This window comes from Drepanopeziza brunnea (genome assembly GCF_022702325.1).
Source record: "Drepanopeziza brunnea f. sp. 'multigermtubi' strain 214-2 chromosome Unknown ctg1, whole genome shotgun sequence".
Lineage (NCBI taxonomy): Eukaryota > Fungi > Ascomycota > Leotiomycetes > Helotiales > Drepanopezizaceae > Drepanopeziza > Drepanopeziza brunnea.
The window spans coordinates 4,633,687-4,654,210 of record NW_027094064.1 but is presented as its reverse complement, the minus strand read 5'-3'; the positions used below and the strand labels follow the sequence as shown (position 1 = coordinate 4,654,210).

The following is a 20,524-nucleotide window of genomic DNA, read 5'->3' as shown; positions in this document are numbered from 1 at the left end:
GTTCATTAATCCATTCCCCTTCAGGCTGCGGAGTCCGACGGTGTAAGTAAGTCCAATTATCCAAAGTCCATTCACCCAAAGTCCATTTATCCAACTTTCCAACACCCAAAGGACAAAATCAGAGTCAGAGTCAGAGTCAGAGGTCAGCAGAGGGAGGGCGTATTGGCTTGTAACCAGAGCTAGCCCAGCTCAATTCTCTCAGGTATCCATGGAGTATCCAGTATCCACCAATACACCATCATCCATCATCCAGCATCAACCATCATCCACCCCCCTTTCTTTTTCTTCTCCTTCTTTTTCATCTTTTAATAATTTGAAAAAAAAAAAAGAGAAAAAAAAAGATGAACGCAAACTGAGAAGGAAAATAAATCAAAAAATCAGCAAAACCCATCCAGAAACCCCCAAGACGAAAGCTCGCTCGCTGAAATTGCAGGGTTTGAAATCAAGGATAAGTGGAAGCCAATACCGGTATTATGTCATGTTATTTTTCGCCCTTGCAGGGGCTAAGGCATGCTTTCTCTCTCTCTTTTTCTCTCCTTTTTTTTTGAGTGTGTATACGGAGGAGGGCAAATTTCAGAGCGCGTCTCTCCGCCAGTTATCAAGATCACCCACCAGCTGGGCCGCAGAGGAGGAGGAGGAGGAGGAGGGTGGGAAACGGTGAAGAACCTTGGTTCATTTAATGCACACTTGCTAATCTGGTCTCGGTCCGGCTTGGAAGTGGAAGAGGCGGGAGGAAGAGAGACGTTAGTATAAGAGGAATGGAGCAGCTTCAGCGAGATAGAAACAGAAGAGCTGTGCTGTGATGTGCTTTGCTATACCATAAGGAAAAAAGCTTGGTCGGTATATACGTATACCACGCCCGCGCTGAGTTAAAGTCATTTTTCTCATTTCCAAAATTTGCGATTCCTAGAGAATGATATATACAGAGAGTAAATAACTTAATGAGTCGCTGGACAGCTACGAGACTGCGATAATATGAAAAGCGGTATGGTTTTGAGACGACATAAGAGTCGGAAAGATAGTGATTGATTGATTTACTACGATACATACAAGTTGGTTCACTTACCGTGTATTATTTACTTCGGTGTCTATTAATAAAACACAGATCCTGCTGCAACGTCGATGGCATGGCATATTGAGGTACAGGGCACTGAGAATTTGATGAAGATGGATTTGCATGTATGTATCTACGGAATACTACCCAGCATTTATTCAAACTTTCTAACAAAAATCCATCATCCAGCACACGGCACTACGTCTTCGCAATCGGAGAGGTTGATCGGCAATGAGCAAACTATGCAATACGAACCTTTTTCAAATAGAACGCCGGCACTAGAACAGGAGAGGAGAGGAAAAGAGAAGAGAAGAGGTACACATGTCTTCTTTCTCTCGCCAAGAAATGGTCTTGACTATTTTCTTCAAGTTTGTACAGCGGACCGCGACCAGTCCTTAGTAGGAAGAAACAGGAGAGATAGGATTGCGTTCCATACACACACTTTACACAAGGCGGAGAGGCTGAAAAGTGATACAACAAAAGCAGGCAGGCATGTTCTCCGTATGATGGAGAGAGAAAAATCAACTCCGTTGCAAATCGGCCCAACAGCCCCCGAGACGCATAGCGGTAAACGGGTTAAAACCAATACAGTACTGTAATTGATGGGTTCTCTCTATGCAACCGGGAGCTGTTAAAGGATAACCCGTTGTGAGAGGAAATTGCAACAGGCGAAAACAATCAAAGTGACTTTACTTACCGTGAACAGACTCTGGACAATTCCGTGCAGCCATGTCTCACTCAATTCATGCCGGGTACGTGCCACCTACTGGTCCGGGAGCCGAGGAAGAGAATCCCTACCTCCGACGGTGCCACATCCGCCACAAAAGCAAGGGGGCTGAGATCAATATATTGTTTTTCCGGTCCGCAAGCGGCCTGAATGGATTAGAGAGGTAGCACATAGGCACAAGATTGTAAGCACATACAGAGTATGTGCGGGGAGCGCTGCATTCGTCCACCTGCGAGAAGAGGTATCAATCAGCCACTATTTTTGGCAGAGTTGGAGCGTTACCTTGCTCCATGCCAGATTTCCACGCACTGATAAGCATGGATCTGACAGGAGGTTCGTTCATGATGTCGCGATGTACTTGGCGATGCGAGATGTAGACATGTACTCTAGATTGTTTTTACGACATGTTGCCTATTATGGTTATGGCGCATGAGAAGGCGGGAAGGTGATTGGAATGGTATCATTTCTGAAGACAGAGATTCGGATATTGATTGATATGAGCGAGCAAGCACGTTGGAAAGCGTCCTACTGATTTAATGTTCGGGTAGGAAGTTGATCACGGAATTGCGGTTGAGGGTTGTTTTTGTGTGCTTTTCGAATTTCTGATCTGGCGACTAACGACGAAGTCGGAACAGCAGCTTCGAAAGGCATGGCGGGAATGCCCGAAAAGTGATGAAAGCCCAGCGTGAAAGCTGCAATAGTGGTACATGGGAACAGCGAAGTGCTGACTCTCTCTCAGGGCCGTATCGTAATGTGAAGAAACCAGATATCTGTTCCAGGGAAAAGCTGAACCTGCCCGACTGACCGAATTATCGTGCCGAAGAGAACCGGAGAGAAAGCAAAAAGAAAATCCATAGCATCCGTAGAAGTCAATCCAATGACCTGAAGTTCGCGCCTCGATCCGCCGAAATTTGTATTAGGCACCCGCTTTTATTGCATATTCCGCCGCTGAAAGCTTTGGATCATAACGAAGAGAGAAGAGAATGACGGTAGTGCACAAGTGGCGGTGCACCTGCATCAATGAAAGCCGCAGATCCAAAGCTCTTGTCGTGCTCGTCGAGATCGTGCGAATTTAACGAGCAGGGCGCTCACCACCTATGTTAGTCAGCAATCAAAATTCACGACGGGAGAATCTCTCATCATCGTAGCCTCTACCTCCGTATGGTTCCCGAGCCTCCCCACGAGGTGCTGGATCACCATAGGCAGCGGCTGGTGGAGGTGCTTCACGGGCAGAGCCACGATCACCACCTCGGTCGTAATCACGTCCTCCCCCGTAACCACCTCCGCCACCTCCACGTCGATCATCTCCTCCACGGCCGTATCGATCATCGCGAGAGTAGCGGTCGAATCCTCCACGAGGGCCATAATCATCGCGATCTCTACCATAGCCACGGTCACGGTCATCACGGCGTCCTCCTCCGCCGTATCCGCGGTCGTAATCACGTCCTCCATATCCTCCGCCACCGCGGCGACGATCATCATAGCGCTCACCGTAGCGTCCTGGTGGGGGTCCACGCCCATCCTCTTCTGGTCACTTAGTCAATCGTGTTGAACAAGGGGAGCAGGAATTACTTGCCTCGCTTTGGTGGACCAAAGTACTTGCCCGGGGTAGGGGTACGAGGACGCGAACGGCGAGCCTTCTCAATGCTCAAGGTGCGGCCTTCAATAACCTCACCTTGAAGACCCTCCTTAGCGGCATCAGCCTGGTCAGCAGTAACCATCTTGACAAAGCCGAAACCACGGGATTCCTTGGTATGGGGGTCAAGCATAATCTGGCACTTCTCGACGTCACCGTACTTTTCGAAGAGACGAGTCACCTCTTGCTCGGAGAGACGAGGGTGGATACCGGTGACAAAAAGGTTGGAGCCTGGGTTGATGGCACCATCATCCTGAGGAGCGCCACGGTCGTTCTTGGGGGGGCCACTATTCTTTGTCAGTCAAGACAAGGGCAGACGACGAGGGTGTACTGACCGGCTATCGGCATGACCGTTCCCGTTAGGAGATGCGGAACGACGAGGACCTCCACGAGGGCTCTCACGGCGGTTAGGACGAGGAGAGGCGCTGCGGTCACGCTCGTAACGAGGAGCCTCATCTACGCGTCAAAATTCGAGTCAGCATGGTTGCTTGGAATCCGCAGAGTGTGCAAAGACGAAGGGGGAAAGCCACATACCTTCGTAGCGGGCGCTGCCGTTCTCGTTCTCATAGTCCATGGAAGCCATGATCAACGAGATGCGGACGAAGATTGAAGGAAGGTGATGTCAGAAGTGTCAAAAAGCTGTCGTGAGCTTCGGAATATGGGCGCAACGGATAGAAGATGCCGGCTTGATAGTGGCAAGCGGCGAAGAAAAATATCTCGGGGTTCGAGATGGAAGTTCTGGATGAAATATCGCAGATGAAGACAATTGTTGTGTGATGAGGATGATGATGGTCTGTAGACTCTTTGAAGGACAGACGATAAAACTTGTCGCGGTCGGGGAATTGGGTTAGCGTTAGCGTCAGGCTAATATGTGCTAGCGCGGCATTCCTCAGCTGCATCTGCAACGGCAGCCTGAGGCCGCCTGAGACATGGCAACTCGTCTGCGAAAGGGGTAGGGCGTAGTAGCTCCATTTGGGCTATTGAATGCGGCCAAAGCTGAATGCCTCTGATCGATCATATATGAATAAAAGCATTCGTGAGTATTCTGCAGTAAACTTTCTTCTGGGATAGGCTTCCGGCTTCTTGAGGCTCTCAGAGAGTCACGTTTCTGCGCGCTACGGCTCTGCAGGCACGAGTTTTATCCCTGCAAGGACTTGTTTGCTTTGCTTTGCTCTAGGATCCGGATTTACGGGTACAAACTCCATCAGTCACTTCACCTTACAATTCTCCATCGAATCTTCCACCCGTATTACAAAGGTTAAACTCCCTCGGGGGCTCGTCATCCAAGAAGCCCAACGCTGCAACAGCCTTTCCACCACATGCTCTCTCCAGAGCCAAGAAGGCGAAGTGGCCTCCAACAACAGGCCGGGCCTTGAAGGAAATCCCAGGGAACCCTCCGTCTCCTTCGGTATCATACAAATCCGTCAAGGGCAGATCTGTTTCATGGGTCAGTGTTTGCTGCATGGGGATGAGCTGCAGGATACATACCGGTCGATGTTTCATTCACCCACAAGGCGATTGATTGCACCACTTCTTCCCTGACCTGTTTGCTAGCAACCGCAACCGCGAAGAACTCCCAGTCGCTCTTCGCATACAGATGTCTGCTGTCTAGAGGCAGACCATATCGCTGGCGAACATTGTGGTACCAGTCGCTCATGATCTTGTAGATTCTGTCCGAGACGAATCCAGTCTTCGAGGTTGATGGCTCTCCCAGATATTTTTGAGCTCCGGTAAATTCTAGACTCGAGCTGGAAGGAAGGTGGAAGCACAACAGCGAGTCCGCAAATAAGTTGTAAAGCGTTGTCCAGCTGCCAAACCAAGTGTAGGCCAACTTTGCATGTGTACCATCACTGGAAATAGCATAATCTTCCTCCCATATCTTAATGTAAGTCTCAGATACGTTTCGGTAAAATTTCGCATCTTCGGCCTCGCCAACCAGCTCTGCAATCTCAGACATGGCTCTGATACCGATGATGCCCTTCAAAGCAAGATTTGTTTGATTTGCCAGCCAGCCAGCAAAATCATCTGTGGATAGTTGGTTTGCTGGAACCAAGGTCTCGCGAACCAGGTATCCAGTCCATTGTTTCCACAGTTTGTAGGAGTTCTGGATCCATTTCCGGGCTTGCTTCTGGCCCTTGGCAGAGACCGGCCCACCAAACGTGTCGTCCATACCATCGGCATCGATGCGAAGAGAGAATGCCGACCCTTCTGAAGACTCGATGTACTTGTCGTCTCCGACAGCCGACCAAATGCTAGCAGGCTTAGTATCATATTTCAGCGAGTTTACCACTGGATGACCGGAAGGTTAGCAATGGTTCGTCTTCTCGGGAGTCGGTCGCTCGCGGGACGCTGGAAAGGGGGAGAGTGGCTACTGCCCGGTTGTGCTTACAAGCAAGCCCCATGATGAGCATATTGCCACACTCTTCGACAGGCATGTATTCATCCCTTCCATCTGGGTGACCAGTTGCATTTGGGAAATGAGCACCGAGATCATGCATGGTGTAATCATTCCTAGATACCTTTAGTGAGTATCGCTGTCTTCTAACGCAGCTACGCAGCTACTTACGGATATTGACCACTAAGCATGTGCTCAATGAGGGGGTTCATGAGATATGCCAGCCATTTCGGGTTAGTATACAAAAACCACGGGAAAGCTGGGTAGATAACATCGACAGTATTCATGTTCCCATCAGACGAAATCTCCTTGAAGAAGATGAGAGGATCTTCGGGAGTGCCTGCAAAGCTGCATGCTCCCAGAACCTGTCTAGCACTTAATGCGAGAATATCTTTGTAGTCCTCTGATCCGGACTTCAAAGCATCAAATTCAAGTTGGTCAGAGTAGTTGCTGGCAAGTCCGAACGAGGTGTCAAAATCGTAGTAGTGGAACTTTAAGAGCTCATCTGCCGTAGGGTAATAGCTTGACCACAAGGGTCGCATCATAGCCATTCCTCCGGCAGATGCGAATTGGATGACGGGATCCTGGACATGGGCAATGGTGAAGAGGACACTATCGTAAGCCTTGCCGCCTGCAGCAGAGTTGCCATTGAGCTGGAACGATTTTGCAAAAGCAAAGACTGGTTCCTCGTCCATGATCGCCCTGAAGTCTCCATCCACAACGTTCTGAAGTGTTCCGGTTCGCGAGAACTTCTGTCTGACCAAGGCAGAAGTTCCAGCTTCATGTCTGACATCGGCAGGGCCAGTGAAGTGTAATGTACCCCATTCTGCACGATCGGCATCCTCAGTCAACAGTTGCTCGACCTTCCTCTTGACTTTCCAGGTTTTGAGGGGTCCTTGTCCTGTTACAGCAGAGCCTGGGCTCTGGCTGAGCTCCCAGACGATCTCATTACCCCGGTTGGCACTGACCCACAGCCCATTTAGATCTATATAAAACTCGATTTCGAAGTTTCCAGTGACATGTACTTGCAAGTATGAAGCAGGAATGGATTGTCGCAGCGTGGAAGTAGGAGTCACCGGGGAAAGGAAAGAGAGAATGACTTCAACAGGCTCGTTGGAAGAGGTTGGAGCAGGGATGTGGTATGTGAGGTTCGTAGTCGATGCATCGAAGGTAGCTCCTAGATAGGTCGGATAGGAAACATTGAAGCTTTCCCCGGACTTCGGCAACGAGTCCTGGGCTCTTCCCAGTAGTGGATACACCGTCTCGGACTTGGAGACTGCAGCCAGAACTGATAGTCCCACCTGTCCCAGGATCATTAGCTATATATCTGCAAATATATCTCCAAACTTGGACTTCAGCGCACCTCTTGTCCGGTCCAGAAAATAGGCCACTGGTCCCAGGGATTCCCTCTTGCGTTTCCTAGCCAGGTACTTAGGTACGGATTTCGCACTGTCAAAGGGAGAACTGGTGGAGTCAAGGTCGAAGCCTGCACGGCGGCTCCCGTGGCTAACACGTATATAGTCCAGCGCATCTTACCGTCACGTACGTATCTAAACGTTCGCCTAACCTATATGAATTTGAAAAAAGGGGTAAGAATCAAGAGATTCTTTGCAGGGTGGAGAAGCTTGATAGGAAGAGAAGAGAAAGAGACGATGAAACAAATGTCTAGATCTACCGTTGGCCGTCGAAGCTTTCGCCTTGACTAATGTGGCCATCGCAATAGGTCATGAGACAGTGCGCTGGTGTTGGTGTTGGTGCTCACCTGGGCAGCAATGAAGAAGAGATGTGGGGGAAAAGTAAGGGGGGCGAGCTACAGTACGGAGTAGACGAGATGGGGCTGCACGTGATTATAGGAGCATATCGGATCCCAGAAGCTTGTCTTAGATGCAGGTCACGACGAACGCCATACATTGAGGTTATCGGGATTTCTTGCTTGAACGGAGATTGAATCGATATAGACCGCTTGCTTTTCGTCCCATCGAATCGTCTCTTTCCATCATCAAGTACACACACGAACTACGGACTGTATATCCTCTCCACAAATGATCGCCAGGTCTCTGCTCATGCACGGTAAGATGATAGCTTTAGCTATCACGGACGGCGCCGGCAGCATCAGCTGCCTCGCAACCGCAGAGCTCCTGACCTCTAGACGCCACTCTCGAGCCCGGCCCGTCAAAGCAGAGGGACCGGTAGAAGCCCTCAACCTGCGCTCGACGGGACGAAACGGGAAAATACTGACGCTCGAGTCAACGGTATCCTCAAAGACTAGGGCAAAGCAGCCAAAGCAGTCAACTATGAGCAGTCAACTGTGAGCAGTCAACTGTGCTGGAATGGTTGGACGACAGCAACGTCATTATAAGGCTGGTCGAGGCTGGTCGAGTGATTTTTTATCGGCATGCTTAGCTGAGAGGGATGTCTGATCACGGGTCCATCTTGAACGTGGCGTCTGCCTTTGCAGGTAGGCGTGACGGAGGAGATCATGAGGATCATGGGCTTCTTGCTTGGAGGTGAGAACGGCTTTGTGAACGGCTTTGTGATGGGTGCGGTGGTGCTTGGCATCCCCTGACAAGTGAGTGTGGAAGTGAAGTGAAGAATGAGAAGCATGAGAAGCGATCAGATGTGAACAAACACACTGGGCATATATAAAGAAGTGAGATCTAGGCCGGAAATCAAACATTACGAAAGAAATCAAAACTTCCAGCCTCAAGAACCGAATCCCCAGACTATCCGCCTAAGGCTGCCTCGTCAGGGCCGTCGAGCTCTTCGCAGCTGGACTCGAAGTCGACGCATACGCTGACGGCTTGTTCTTGGCCACTGTGCCCTTAGCCCGCCTGTACAGCGCAAAGCAATGCTCGATAACCTGATCCCGACTCCACCCACTACTCACGATGCCTGCCTCGACCAACTCATTGAGGTACATCTCCACCTCGTCGAACTCCGTCCAGTCATTCTTGTAACGATCCGGCAAGCCAGAGTTGTGCATCAAAGCCAGCACACCCGCAAGGACGGTATTGACGGCCGCAAGCACAGTGATCGTTGTGCTTGTCCCGGCCGACGTCGATCCAATACCCGTAAGCGCCGCTCCGAGGAGAAGTTGCAGGATGAGAGCGGACGTGAACATGAATGATGAGAGGTAGTACTGGTATTGCGAGATTGTGCGGGAGCGGACCACGTCCTTGTAGAGGCCGTTCGGGAGGCCTTTTGGTGGGTAGAGGAAGGATGTTGGGTGTTGGACTCGTCCACTTTCATCTACCGAGAGCGCGCCGATAGACTGACAGACCAAGGAGTGATCCGAGTCCGAGAGTCTGGTGACGCTTGGGGAGGGATCGGGGACTGCGGAGTTTCTGTTCGAGTAGCTTCCTACGGAGGACTTGGAGTCGCTAAAGACTTCTTCGACATCTAGCTTGTCGGATGGGAGGCGTGGGGGAGACATGTAGGGTGATTGAGGAAGAAGTTGAAGGTTATTTAGCGATTATATGCGGAAGTGCAAAGAGGATTTACTTCCACGCGATTTAAATTTATGCTATATGGCTTGTTTGAATAACTCTCTGTGTCCTGGGACGTTGGAAGACTATATAGCAGTGAGAGTAGCAGCTCCTGAACCTCATATCCTGCCAGAGACAATAGCTAAGGTAAGCTCAGACCGGGGGCTTTCCTCATCAGACCGAAGCGGTAAAGTCGTCAAGTGTAGACACAGCCTAGCCATGGCTCACAAGAACGTAGAGCACTTGCAAACGAAAGCGTACTTTCGACTCCTAACTTTGACAGTACGTGTAACTTCAAGCACACTCCCACAACCAACAGCCCGCCGTGGGCGAAACCCACCTCGGTAACATCCGTCAATGACGATGTCGAGCCGTATACGCGAACGCCCGCTGCTTATGTGGGCTGGTAAGCTTACGGCTCATTCGCTGCCAGCTGACCACCGCTTTTGATGTTGAGGCTGACTGCTGGCCTTGCCTCCAAGACTCGTCCGGTGCTTTTCTGTGAGGCTGAACGTGCGGCCCTTTCCGTTTTGGTGGTGGAGGTGTTTCTCTCTACCATTCGGGGTTCAGCATATGAAGAGCTCCCCTTGGGAGAAGGCTCTTGAAGGAGAAGACATTTTGAAAGCGAACGATGATACGAATGCAGAAAATGCTTCGCTATTCATTATTGTGAAGGAGAATATCTAGAAACTCTTGTGCGTTGTCATTGGCGTTCGAAATGACCGCCTTGGTGACGGGTGGATTGATGGATGCGCCGCAAGCCATAAAGTCTCAAGCCATATTCGGCGATGTCCCTCAAGTCGCATGCCTCGGAGACCAGTGTTTGAATTTGGGGTCTGTGCCATGCATTTACAGGTGCGAGGAACGAGATGGAGCAGTCGGCCTTCACTTGAAGTTTAGTATGATGGAGAGGTGTCGAAGCGAGATCACGGCCAAGACTTCAACCTCACTTCCAAAACCCAACTTTGATCCCTTCCGCAATTTCATTAAGTCTAAATAATCCCTCGCTATCAATTTAATTCCATCTCTGACAGGTTTGAATGATGGTTTTGAAAGACAGCTTCTCCTTGATTGAGACCTTCTTCCCTTTCTTGATCTGACAAACTTAGCCTGGCCGGCCCCTCGCTTCGGCGTAGCCGTAGCTGAGCAGAGCGCATCCGGCATGTCAGCCTACTAATCACCATTTACGAGGCAAAGTACTTCTGCAAGCCTTCACCATGCATGTACCTCTGCGGAACGGCTTACACCGACTCTTTACTTCTCCTTCTTGTGTTAATACTCGAAGTTATCGTAGGCCTCCGGGCAAGTCAACAGTTCGTGCGTAGCGAATCTACTCAAAGATTGTTCTGCCGGTAGATATCATCTCCCCTCTCGATTGTGTTCTTTGCCTAAGGCCTAAGTCAAAAATCGAAAAAAAAAAAAAAAGTGCAAAAATCGATTGGAAAGCTTGTAACAACGGGGTGGTACGAGGTTTCCATCTACAAACCTAATTGAATAGGTTTTTCCGGGTATTCGGAGGGTGGTGTCAATCGGTGGAGGTCGGATAGCCATGAAGCTGTTAAGCCACTGAGCCATCTCGTGCGTCCGCCGATTGACAAAAGCCGAACGAATATTTACTCATATAAAGCAGGTAGATTTTTTTTCAAGACGGTAGCCGACTAGCGAGAAGCCGTCTCCCTCTCGGGTTCTGAAGCTGAGCTACGGCTTATACTGCTTACTCCGCTTCTTATGTACGACAGGAATAGTGCAGAGATTAAATGGCAGTGATTTAATATGTATGGCCTCTGTATGGCATCAATTTTGCGCTCAACACCAAGTTCTCAGTCCAGGCCTGCAGACCAGAAGTCGTCGTCAACAGGGACAGACGGGTGTGGCCTTGCCGCCGTAAGGAAGTGTACATTTACTGCAACAACAAAAGGGAATTTGAGCTTTCAAAGTTCGGTCTTTTGAACGTGCGCATTTGATTGTAGCAGCATGGAAGCTTTTGGAGATGATTGGACAAGGAGGAAAAATACCAGGTCGATTTCACTTCATATCAGAAGAAATGCAAAGCCCCATGGTGGTATTTGTGAGTTCGAATTTTGTGAGATCCAGCTCATCGAAGAATAAGGCTTTGACTACTATAGCTATTATATGCAGACGGTATACTGAAAACGTTCAAGATATATACAAGAAACATCCGTCCACCACTCACTCCACCTTCGCCGGCTTGACGATTACAAGCACTGAGAGTACCAAGTACTCAGCGTCTTGCAAGTCCCCGAGCTACAGCAAGTAGCACCCGCCCACCCGCTCCCACCACATTGCGCCCACATAGCCCCACACTAAAATCCAAGTCAGCTCAACCTAGCCCAAAGTCACGCACGAAACTCACAGTTCCAGTCCCAGTCCCACTATTAGGAGCAGGTGCCGCCGAAGACGTCGTCTTAACCGCCGGCGTAGTATCCCCACCGGAGACCGTGCCCTCCGACACGGTGATCGAGGAAGACCCGCTGCTGAAGTAGCCTTCCGTGGCGACAATCTGGTAGTTGTGAGTGCCAAGCTTCATGCCCAGAGCAGCCCAGGCATCGAAGTGCGCTTTCGTGTTGACGGTGCCGTTGGAGCGGTGCGAGGCGCGGATGGACCAGTACTGCTTGAACGTCGCTTTCCCATCGATCGAAGGCTGGTTGGTGCGGATCGATTCGTAGATGTCGTACGTTGAGCCATCGCTCGTGACGCTGCCTTTCTTGGTGGCTCCGGTGGAGGGGTTGTACGTTCCGAAGTTCTCGACGATGTAGTACTCGATCAGGGGAGATCGGGTCCATCCGTACACGGACAGGTAGCTGTTGCCATTTGGAGAGTACGTGCCGGTGTAGGCAATGGCTCTGCGTGTAACACGTACTGGGTGAGTGGTATTGACATTGTAGCTTGATGCTTTGTTTACATACCTAGGTGATCCCGGATTCCAGCCTTTTCCACCGACGAGATTGCCTCCTGTACCCCAGGTGATGCTATACTGCCCACCTGGGCCATTGGTGTAGGTAGCTGAGGCTCCGTTGTCGGTCCACCAAGAGTAGTAGAACCCGTTGTTTGTTCCAGTGGCGCTGGGAGTTCCACTTCGGACCATGAGTTCCTTCATGTTAGCTGGGTGTGCGAAGACACTGACAACCACGGAGGAAGCAACGAGCAGAGATGTGAATGGTACCATGATAAGTTCTGGGGTCAATTTCTAAACTGCAGTTCGGTGTGTTGAGGAGCAAATCCCCTCTTCATATTCACTTGCTCCCATGATTACGCAGCTCGGACGATCCCGCCCGCCCTCGAAAACGTTCATATTAGCCTAATCGACATATCGACAAATCAACAAATCTACCACAATCTGTTCCCGCCGGCGGTTCTGCATCAGTACGTTGCCGGTCTACCTCTTATTGTTTACAGTTCCATATGGTAGTAGGAGGTGAGATGCGTAAGCGAGATCTTCAGGCCCATGAAACGACATCCCTGCTCAAATATACGGGCATTGCATGCCCGTGCCTCCAATGTACGTAGTAACCTCAAGCGCAAATGAAGGGTCACAGCGGTGCCGCAAACTGGCAGTTTTTTGTCTATATCAAACCTTAATGTATGATGATCAGATAAGACAGTCTGCCAGCGAGGGCATCTTACCGGAATGTAACCTTAAATGCCCAGCAGCCAGCCCTCTCCGCCATAAAATCATAAGGGCACCACTCTGCTTCCAACAGCACTCGAATACCCGGCGCCGCGCGTCCGATTCGGAATATTAATTACATCTTCCGCTTGACGAGAAGTAACCTTAATACGACGTCCCGCGGAGGCATGTGCCCCGATCTCGCGAACTCGGGTTGAGCTGTCGAGCGGGTGTAAGCATTGTAATGGAAGATCACTGCCTTCCAGCCGGGACAGAACTTGATGATGGCGAATCGGGAAGGCACATGGATATTGCGCACTTGGCTAATATTACGTAGTATATGGGAACAGCGGGGAATACGGTAAATCAATTAATGGCAGGTTTCGGAGTAATAATCAGTGCGCTGACTTTTACGTAGTACTTACTTACCTGCGGGCTCTCGCTAATAGTGCTAGCTGGCCTCGTTTGGAACGCGGAGAAAAACTATCAGAAGGCCCATAGAAGGGCTTTTGGATATTCAGCTGATGATTCGAGAAAGATCTATTTTAAAGCTAAAGACGGCGAAAAGAAGTTGGCAAAGTCCGTTGATTATCCATCAAAAATCGCAAAGCTGAAACGGTACTTTATTTAAGACGGTTATTCAATGGTTTGAAACGAATTGCGTTTATGGGGTTTAAGCGACGCCTTACATGGGCCGGCCCTGGGACGGTCTTTTCAACGGGATAGTCTGTCTGGTCGCTACGGAACAATAACCGTCTCTTGAAGTGAGGTTCACAGGGCCGCCGAAATGCCCCTCGACCTATCTGTGAGGTAAATAAGATTCAGGGTTGTGTTTATGGGAGTTGTGGTAATACAACGAATGGGGACCTGGGACCTGGGACCCGGAGAGGTTCGTCCCTGCGGTCAAACGCGGCGGGAGATAATATTGGAGCAAATATTCTTGACCATAACCCCTGACTCAAAGCTTGACTTGCTTCCACATGGTGTTTGCGGAGTCCGTTCATTCCGCTTTCTTTCATATATAGAGTATTCAAGCGCTCATTTCTTATCACAGGTTTTGCATTCTATTCTCTTCTCTCGTTACTCAGGCAGTCTTCAATTTTGTCAGTATGCAACTCACTTCTGCTGCTGCTGCTACCCTCTTCCTGGGACGTGCTCTTGCGTCTCCAGTCGATATCGAGGAACGCCAGAGCTGTCCTGAAATCCATGTTTTCGGCGCCCGAGAGACAACAGTCTCACCTGGCTTAGGAACCGCGCGAGGTTCGCAGTCCGCACTTCTCATGACATTTTCAAATGGTTCTAACTCTTCTCAGTGGTCGTCAATCTGGTATTGAATGCCTACCCTGGTTCCACCTCCGAAGCTATAGATTACCCAGCCTGCGGAGGTCAAGCTTCTTGTGGAGGTGCGAGCTACGGAGAATCTGCGTTGCAAGGAACTGCAGCTGCAGCTGCAGCCGTCAATGCATACCATACCAAGTGCCCAAATTCAATCCTAGTGGTCGTTGGGTACTCCCAGGTAAGCCAATGTCCCATGCTCAACACCCACTTCAAGATCTGAAGAAAGACAGGGCGCACAAATTTTTGACAACTCGATATGTGGTGGAGGGGACACGAACATCGGCCTCAGCGACACAGCTGTTCCCATCGAAGCATCGGCCCTGAGCAAGCTAGCCGCAGCAATTTTCATGGGCAATCCCCGACATATCGTCGGTCTTCCCTACAACGTTGGCACCTGCCAGGCCTCAGGCGTTCGTCTCCCTTTCCCAGTCCTCTCCCACGGCCAACTACTAACAGCCTGCAGTTTGCACCCCGACCAGCTGGCTTCGAATGTCCCTCGGCCTCCAAGATCCAGTCCTACTGCGACGAAGCTGATCCTTACTGCTGCAAGGGCAGCGATCAAGCCACCCATCAAGGATACGGGACCGAATACGGACAGGCAGCCTTTACGTTCATCCAAGAGAAGATTGCAGCGATGGGCACCGGTGGAGAAACTTCGCCGACGCTTTCATCAGCTGAGAGCAAAACGTCTACGCCGGCTTCGCCGAAAACAGATACGGGTAAAACAGATACGGGTAAAACAGATGCGGGTACTGTTGCACGCTATGAGCAGTGTGGAGGCTCGGGATGGACTGGTGCCACCGCCTGTGTCAGCCCGTACACCTGTAAAACGGTGAGTACTTGGTACCATCAGTGCTTGTAAGGAAATGGATCTAGGGTGGGGTGAGACGGCAGAGATCTTGTATATAAATCATTCTCTGATAGTTCTGTGTGCATACATACATCTCTCGGCAAGCCTCTTCGTTGACAACTCTTGCCATGGCTTGCAACCACCCAGCGTATGGATGCCGCAGAACCACTTATTCGCCATGTCCTCGTAGTGGATCTACAGCTGAACCTGGATACGGGCCTCAAACCCCAAACGAAAGTTGAAATTTCCAAGAAATTTCAGCGCCTAGGCAAGAAGCCTCTTAACAGGTCTAAGCTGATAGCAATCTCTCACCGTCTGTGGGAGTGTAGGCACCAGGTCACGTGGCTACTATAGGTATGCCGGCCTTGACATCAGCATATAGCTGAGCCTCTTCAGACTTCACGAATAAACGTGGTAAACACTGCTTGGTATAGTTCGTACTTCTCCCCACCGGATTGCCTGTGCTCCGACACCGTCCTTCCCCACCCTAAAGTTATAGCCCAACCTTTATAGGTGTCAGGCTTTTGAAACCCTGGGTCCAATGGCCAGGTCCACATCTCTGCTACTCTCACCTAATCGGGAGTACGTAGTGGTGGACTATCTCCCCAATCGAGTATAAGAATCGAAAGATCTGCATCAGCACGAGTGTCCAAGTAAAGCCCCTCCAGGCCCCCCAGGCAGAAAACAGGAAACGTTTTGAAAATACACATGTTGAAATTTTTCTCCGTCGATAGCTTCGGCCCAGGAAAAAAATTGAGATGAAGGTTTTCAACATACCAGGGAGGCTATCGGTAGCGGCAACAGAACCGGTGGCGATAAGCGCAGCAGCTGGCTGGCAGGATACACCTCGACACACTAAATATCAAATATCACCAAGTAGACGGACGACCAGTAGTATAGTATGGTATGCTGAGAGAAATGTCCGCGAACGAGCTTTCTCTTGCTCTTTATAGTATTATCGCGCCCGCGGACAGAGGCAGAACAAGTACAAGTTCCGAATCGAGTCGTCCTGCGGTAGACCACAAGGGAGCCGAGCCGAGTCTGGCTCTGATACTGCTCCGTCAGGACATGATATTTTGCCCTGTTCCTCGCCCTAAATCTGGCGATACGAGATCTGAATTGAATGATAGCAAGTTTTCCTGCTATCATTTCTGATCCTTCCCAGACTCACTCAAGCTGCCATTTTGTGGATTTTGAAGCCTGCTTTGAGTCGCAACTAAAAGATTCGGTAGAGGATAACGAAAAAGAAAAAATCCCCCCCTACATAAATTTAAGGGATGCCCGAGATCTAGGGGCAATATGAGCTTGAAAACGATGTTGTTGTTTGTTTTTCGGCGACTGTGGGCCACGGGAAGCGCTCGAGCGGGATCGCTTCTAAGATATCAATCGCAAAGGAGACGGACTTCGCCCAGCAAATCCAAGTGAAATAAAAACAGTCAAATATTTAGATGCGGTGCGTAGGAAGTGGAGAGCCCAATACAAGCTGTAGCAAATAATATAACACTTCATGATGAGCCTGAGGAATTACTGTTGGTGAGAAGTCCACGATGCATTGTCCCACATCAGCCAGCACAGCAGGACAACGAATAGAACCGACTCAAGGACGACAACAATCGCATGCATATTGGAGATCTTACCGACATCTGCCAAAGGAAGGTGAGAGAAAGCCGAGATCCTGTCGGCGAACACCCCCGGACGTTTGTTTGTGCAGCAATAAGGAATAAATAATCCTTTCTCCAAGTTTTTCCTTTCCGTTGGACGGGCAACCAAGTCCAGCGCAGCCACCCCACTGGTCCAAATGTCAACAACCTGCAGCGCTCCCGAATCGATTCGTCACCCCGCGCAACCAAGTTCTACGGGACCCTTTCCGTACGAGCAGAAGAGCGATCCTCAGATTCCGAGAGCAGAGAACCACCATCAAAAAGCACTCATCTTTTCTGCAGCAGCAAGCAACCAGTCCTCCCAGTGCAAAAATTTACGAAGAAAGGCAGTTTAGCTAATATCTTATCCCCTGGGAAACGAACAAGCGATGAGGAGTATTTACTTCTTGGGCTTCCACCTACGCACGATAACGGCCTTGACGACAAACGAAACGAAACAGGGACTTACTTGCATTCCAGAGAAGACGCAGAAAACCAGATCGACGAGACCCCATCGATCCGCATTCCTCGGGTCTCTATCGATAAGGACGACGTACAGCGATTAATCGGACTGCTCGAAAGTCTTACGAAATCTGCTGGAAGGGAGAGGAGGTTGGAGCGTGGAGAGAGTGGGTGGAGAGAGATAGAGGGAGAGAGAGAGAGAGCGTGTTGAGTCCGTGACAGCCGTTCGGCGGCCCAGCGCCGTCGTGATGACCACAGACAACCTGTCGCCGGCGGGGAGCAGCAGCTATTCGTCGAACACGATGTACGTCGGCGATGGCACATGGGATGCCACGAAGAACACCTTCCTGCTGCCGAACCTGGTGGGGTTGAATTTCGAGACGATGCAGTATAACGGTATTGTCCCTAGAAGGTTCTACTTTCCCGGGGATTTTTTACTGACGACGACCATGTAGGAATGGGCAATAGATTTGCGAACATGCCCGGATACCGTGGTTTGATCAGAGCGCATGGCGTTATTGCGGTCATCGCTTTCCTTATCCTCCTACCATGGGCTATCCTCATGGCTCAGTTCTACACTCGATCGCCGTACTGGGCTCTTCGAATGCACGTATATCTCCAAATTCTGGTCGTGGGATTTGCGACCGTGGTTTTTGTGACTGGCTTCAATGCTGTCGGTCTCAATCGCAGTCTCACGAACCCGCATCATGGCATCGGAGTAGCGATATACACCATGATCTTGGTACAGGCGATTGGTGGATTTTGGATTCACAAGAGAGAGAAGAGGCGGTCTCCGGCCAAGCTGCCAATAAAGCTAGTGCTACACCAGTGGCATGGACGAGCTATTGCTCTACTAGGATTTGCGCAGGTTCCGCTGGGATTGACGCTTTATGGGAGCCCCAAATGGACGTTCGTCCTGTATGCCTTATGGATGTTCTTTCTACTGGTGCTATTCTTCATCTTGTGCTACCGGGCACTCCCGTCACTTGATGGGGAGTTAAGGGATGGCAGGCGCAGTGGTCGTGGGGGAACAGTGATCTCGGACAGGAAATCAAGCAGGTTCGGAGGATTGCTAGGCCCGTTGGCTGTGGGCGCCGGAGCTGCTACATTACTGGGCCGAAGGGATAGGAGTCGAAGTAGAAGCCGTAGTCACAGTAGGAGCAGGAGAACCGAGGTAATACCCAGCAGGAGAGGAAGTGAAAGCTACACCGAGGAGGAAAAATACTCGGACAGACCAAAGAAGAGCGGTGGAATGATGGACAAGCTGCTCAAAGCGGGAGCAATCTTCGGTGCGGCTGGCCTGGCCAAGAGTTGGTATGAGAGGAAACAGCGGAGAACAGATGACGATGACTATTCTTCCGTTGCTCACGATACACCCTCTCGTCGGCGAAGACACGATCAGAGCGAGCTCAGCGAGGACAGCATCGTTGTTGACCAGATGGAGGAAGGAAGAACACGCCGTTCGGGAATCCTTCCAGGACCAGGCGACCCGAGTTTGGCGGCGTCAGCTATGAGCGCTGCAACATCAGGGCCGACCACACCTAAACCAGTTCGTCGACAAAGTTCGGACTACACTGATTCGTCATATTTTGACTCCACAATTTCTCCATCGAGACGTGCCCAGTCTAACAAAATGGCTCGCAACGGAGTGCTAGCTGGCCTCGGACTAGGCTGGTTCGCAAAGAAGATGAAGGACAGACAAGACAGAAGAGAGCAGGATCGCCTCGACCGTATTCAAAGCGAACGCATCGAAGAAGAACGACGAGCTCGACGTGGCAAAACCCCGTCTCGGCTGACAGGAGACGGAGTTCCCAATCCTCGCCGGCAGCAAAGACGGCCATCGCGACCACTTTCGTCCGATCTCTCGTCGATAATTGATGACCCGCATCCTGTCCGACCGGGAGCCCTCCCGGCGGTTCCTCTGCCTTTCCAGCCTGGACCGATAGCCGCGGATATGGAAGCGAGGCGATCACGGTACGATGTGACACAACCTGTGTCTATGCCTCCTGCACCACCGGATCCACAGGGCCTCTTGCATCAAGAAGAGTCTGGAAGCGAGGCGTACATGTCAGCTGGTGGTCACCCGCGCAGAAGACACTCGTCAGCGAGGAGGAGAGAAGGAGAGATCGCAGCTGCGGCCGCTGTGGCGGAAGCAGCTAGGCTCGCAGCCAAAGAAGAGGAACGCAGGCGGCGCTCGAGGAGCAGGGGAGGCCGTAATGATCTGGGAAGTGGGATCGTCAGCCCGCCCGTGAGCGTGAAGGTCAAGGTCCACGGAGACAAGGACCGGAACGTCACATTACGGCGTCTCACGGAGAAAGAGGCGGAAGCAGAACGACAAGCGAGGAGATCAGACCGGCGACGGAGACGTGCCGACTCGATGTCTAGTCTGAGTGGCACCGATGCTGGTCCGTCAAGGCGAAGATATAGGCGAGAGGGGGGGCGAGTAGAGAGTACTCCGCCTCCCTCAATGGCTCCTTTGGAACCCCCCGCGCCTCTATTTTCAGGCAGCAGAAAGCCCAAGGACTCGGCGTATTACAGCGGCAAACCGAACGAACACGGTGCAAGCGACGCTGCATTGCCACTGGCGGATTTCACAAGTCCTGGAAGCCATGGGACATGGAGTGCGATGAGCCCGAGTGTGGATGGTGGCGATGGAGCCGAGGCGGCTGCTGAGAGGCGTCGACGGAGGAGGTTAGAGAGGAACCAGAGAAATCAAACTGGAACGGTCGACTACAACTGAGGTTAGGAGGCTCGATCCGGGTGGTAACTATGATTTGGGCGAGGAGTTGCGGGTTCTGTACAATCACTTCATAGTCCTTCACTTGGACATGTTATTAGCATCTTGTAGGAGATTGGTTTGATATCAGAGTCATGACGAGAGGTAGATGATGCCTATCATGACGGGAAAATTGGAATAATGCATATACCCACCAAATTCTGTCAAAAATATTTGATATGATATCTTTCGAATGTGATCGGCAAGGTTTGCTTGTTTATTTTCTGCACTTAATATCTCAACCCCTTTTATTGCTCGGAACGACTTTGGCTCACAACTGATGATAATTTCAAAAATATAGATGCAAGGAATTTTTTTCACACCAGGGGAGATTACCAACATTATATTTGAAGCTGTTCCACAGTCTATATTCGATCCAGACAACTGAAGTGAGTAGAGCACTTCCTTCGTTCCACAAGGCTCCGAAGATTAATACCCCACACTTCAGCCTCGTCGCGTCGCGAACATTATCTAAATACCGGTAGTAAATAAACATCAGAAGACCGACCTCCTCAACTCCCACGCCAGCAGCG

The 20,524-nt window shown here is 50.6% G+C and overlaps 6 protein-coding genes across 6 annotated transcripts; 2 read left to right on the top strand and 4 right to left on the bottom strand.

The window, feature by feature from the left end:
* Window positions 1-2,853: 2,853 nt before the first annotated feature.
* On the bottom strand, window positions 2,854-4,000 carry L3040_000893 (uncharacterized protein; the record flags this gene model as incomplete). The annotated part of the gene is made up of 5 exons (XM_066155356.1): window positions 2,854-2,876; window positions 2,937-3,305; window positions 3,358-3,704; window positions 3,753-3,873; window positions 3,952-4,000. The coding sequence occupies 5 exons, from the start codon at window positions 3,998-4,000 to the stop codon at window positions 2,854-2,856; spliced, it is 909 nt and encodes a 302-aa protein (XP_066013381.1).
* A 635-nt stretch (window positions 4,001-4,635) lies between these two features.
* L3040_000892 (uncharacterized protein) lies at window positions 4,636-7,343 on the bottom strand (the record flags this gene model as incomplete). The annotated part of the gene is made up of 5 exons (XM_007288010.1): window positions 4,636-4,853; window positions 4,906-5,706; window positions 5,807-5,928; window positions 5,984-7,113; window positions 7,176-7,343. 5 exons carry the CDS (start codon window positions 7,341-7,343, stop codon window positions 4,636-4,638), a joined length of 2,439 nt encoding a protein of 812 aa, XP_007288072.1.
* A 1,200-nt stretch (window positions 7,344-8,543) lies between these two features.
* L3040_000891 (uncharacterized protein) lies at window positions 8,544-9,245 on the bottom strand (the record flags this gene model as incomplete). The annotated part of the gene is made up of 1 exon (XM_007288011.1): window positions 8,544-9,245. The coding sequence occupies one exon, from the start codon at window positions 9,243-9,245 to the stop codon at window positions 8,544-8,546; it is 702 nt and encodes a 233-aa protein (XP_007288073.1).
* A 2,242-nt stretch (window positions 9,246-11,487) lies between these two features.
* On the bottom strand, window positions 11,488-12,484 carry L3040_000890 (uncharacterized protein; the record flags this gene model as incomplete). The annotated part of the gene is made up of 4 exons (XM_066155355.1): window positions 11,488-11,522; window positions 11,567-11,621; window positions 11,672-12,161; window positions 12,225-12,484. The coding sequence occupies 4 exons, from the start codon at window positions 12,482-12,484 to the stop codon at window positions 11,488-11,490; spliced, it is 840 nt and encodes a 279-aa protein (XP_066013380.1).
* A 1,228-nt stretch (window positions 12,485-13,712) lies between these two features.
* L3040_000889 (uncharacterized protein) lies at window positions 13,713-15,125 on the top strand (the record flags this gene model as incomplete). The annotated part of the gene is made up of 5 exons (XM_007288013.2): window positions 13,713-13,735; window positions 13,980-14,185; window positions 14,239-14,441; window positions 14,494-14,673; window positions 14,727-15,125. 5 exons carry the CDS (start codon window positions 13,713-13,715, stop codon window positions 15,123-15,125), a joined length of 1,011 nt encoding a protein of 336 aa, XP_007288075.2.
* Window positions 15,126-17,463: 2,338 nt separating this feature from the next.
* On the top strand, window positions 17,464-19,955 carry L3040_000888 (uncharacterized protein; the record flags this gene model as incomplete). The annotated part of the gene is made up of 3 exons (XM_066155354.1): window positions 17,464-17,611; window positions 17,671-19,620; window positions 19,720-19,955. The coding sequence occupies 3 exons, from the start codon at window positions 17,464-17,466 to the stop codon at window positions 19,953-19,955; spliced, it is 2,334 nt and encodes a 777-aa protein (XP_066013379.1).
* Window positions 19,956-20,524: the final 569 nt, after the last annotated feature.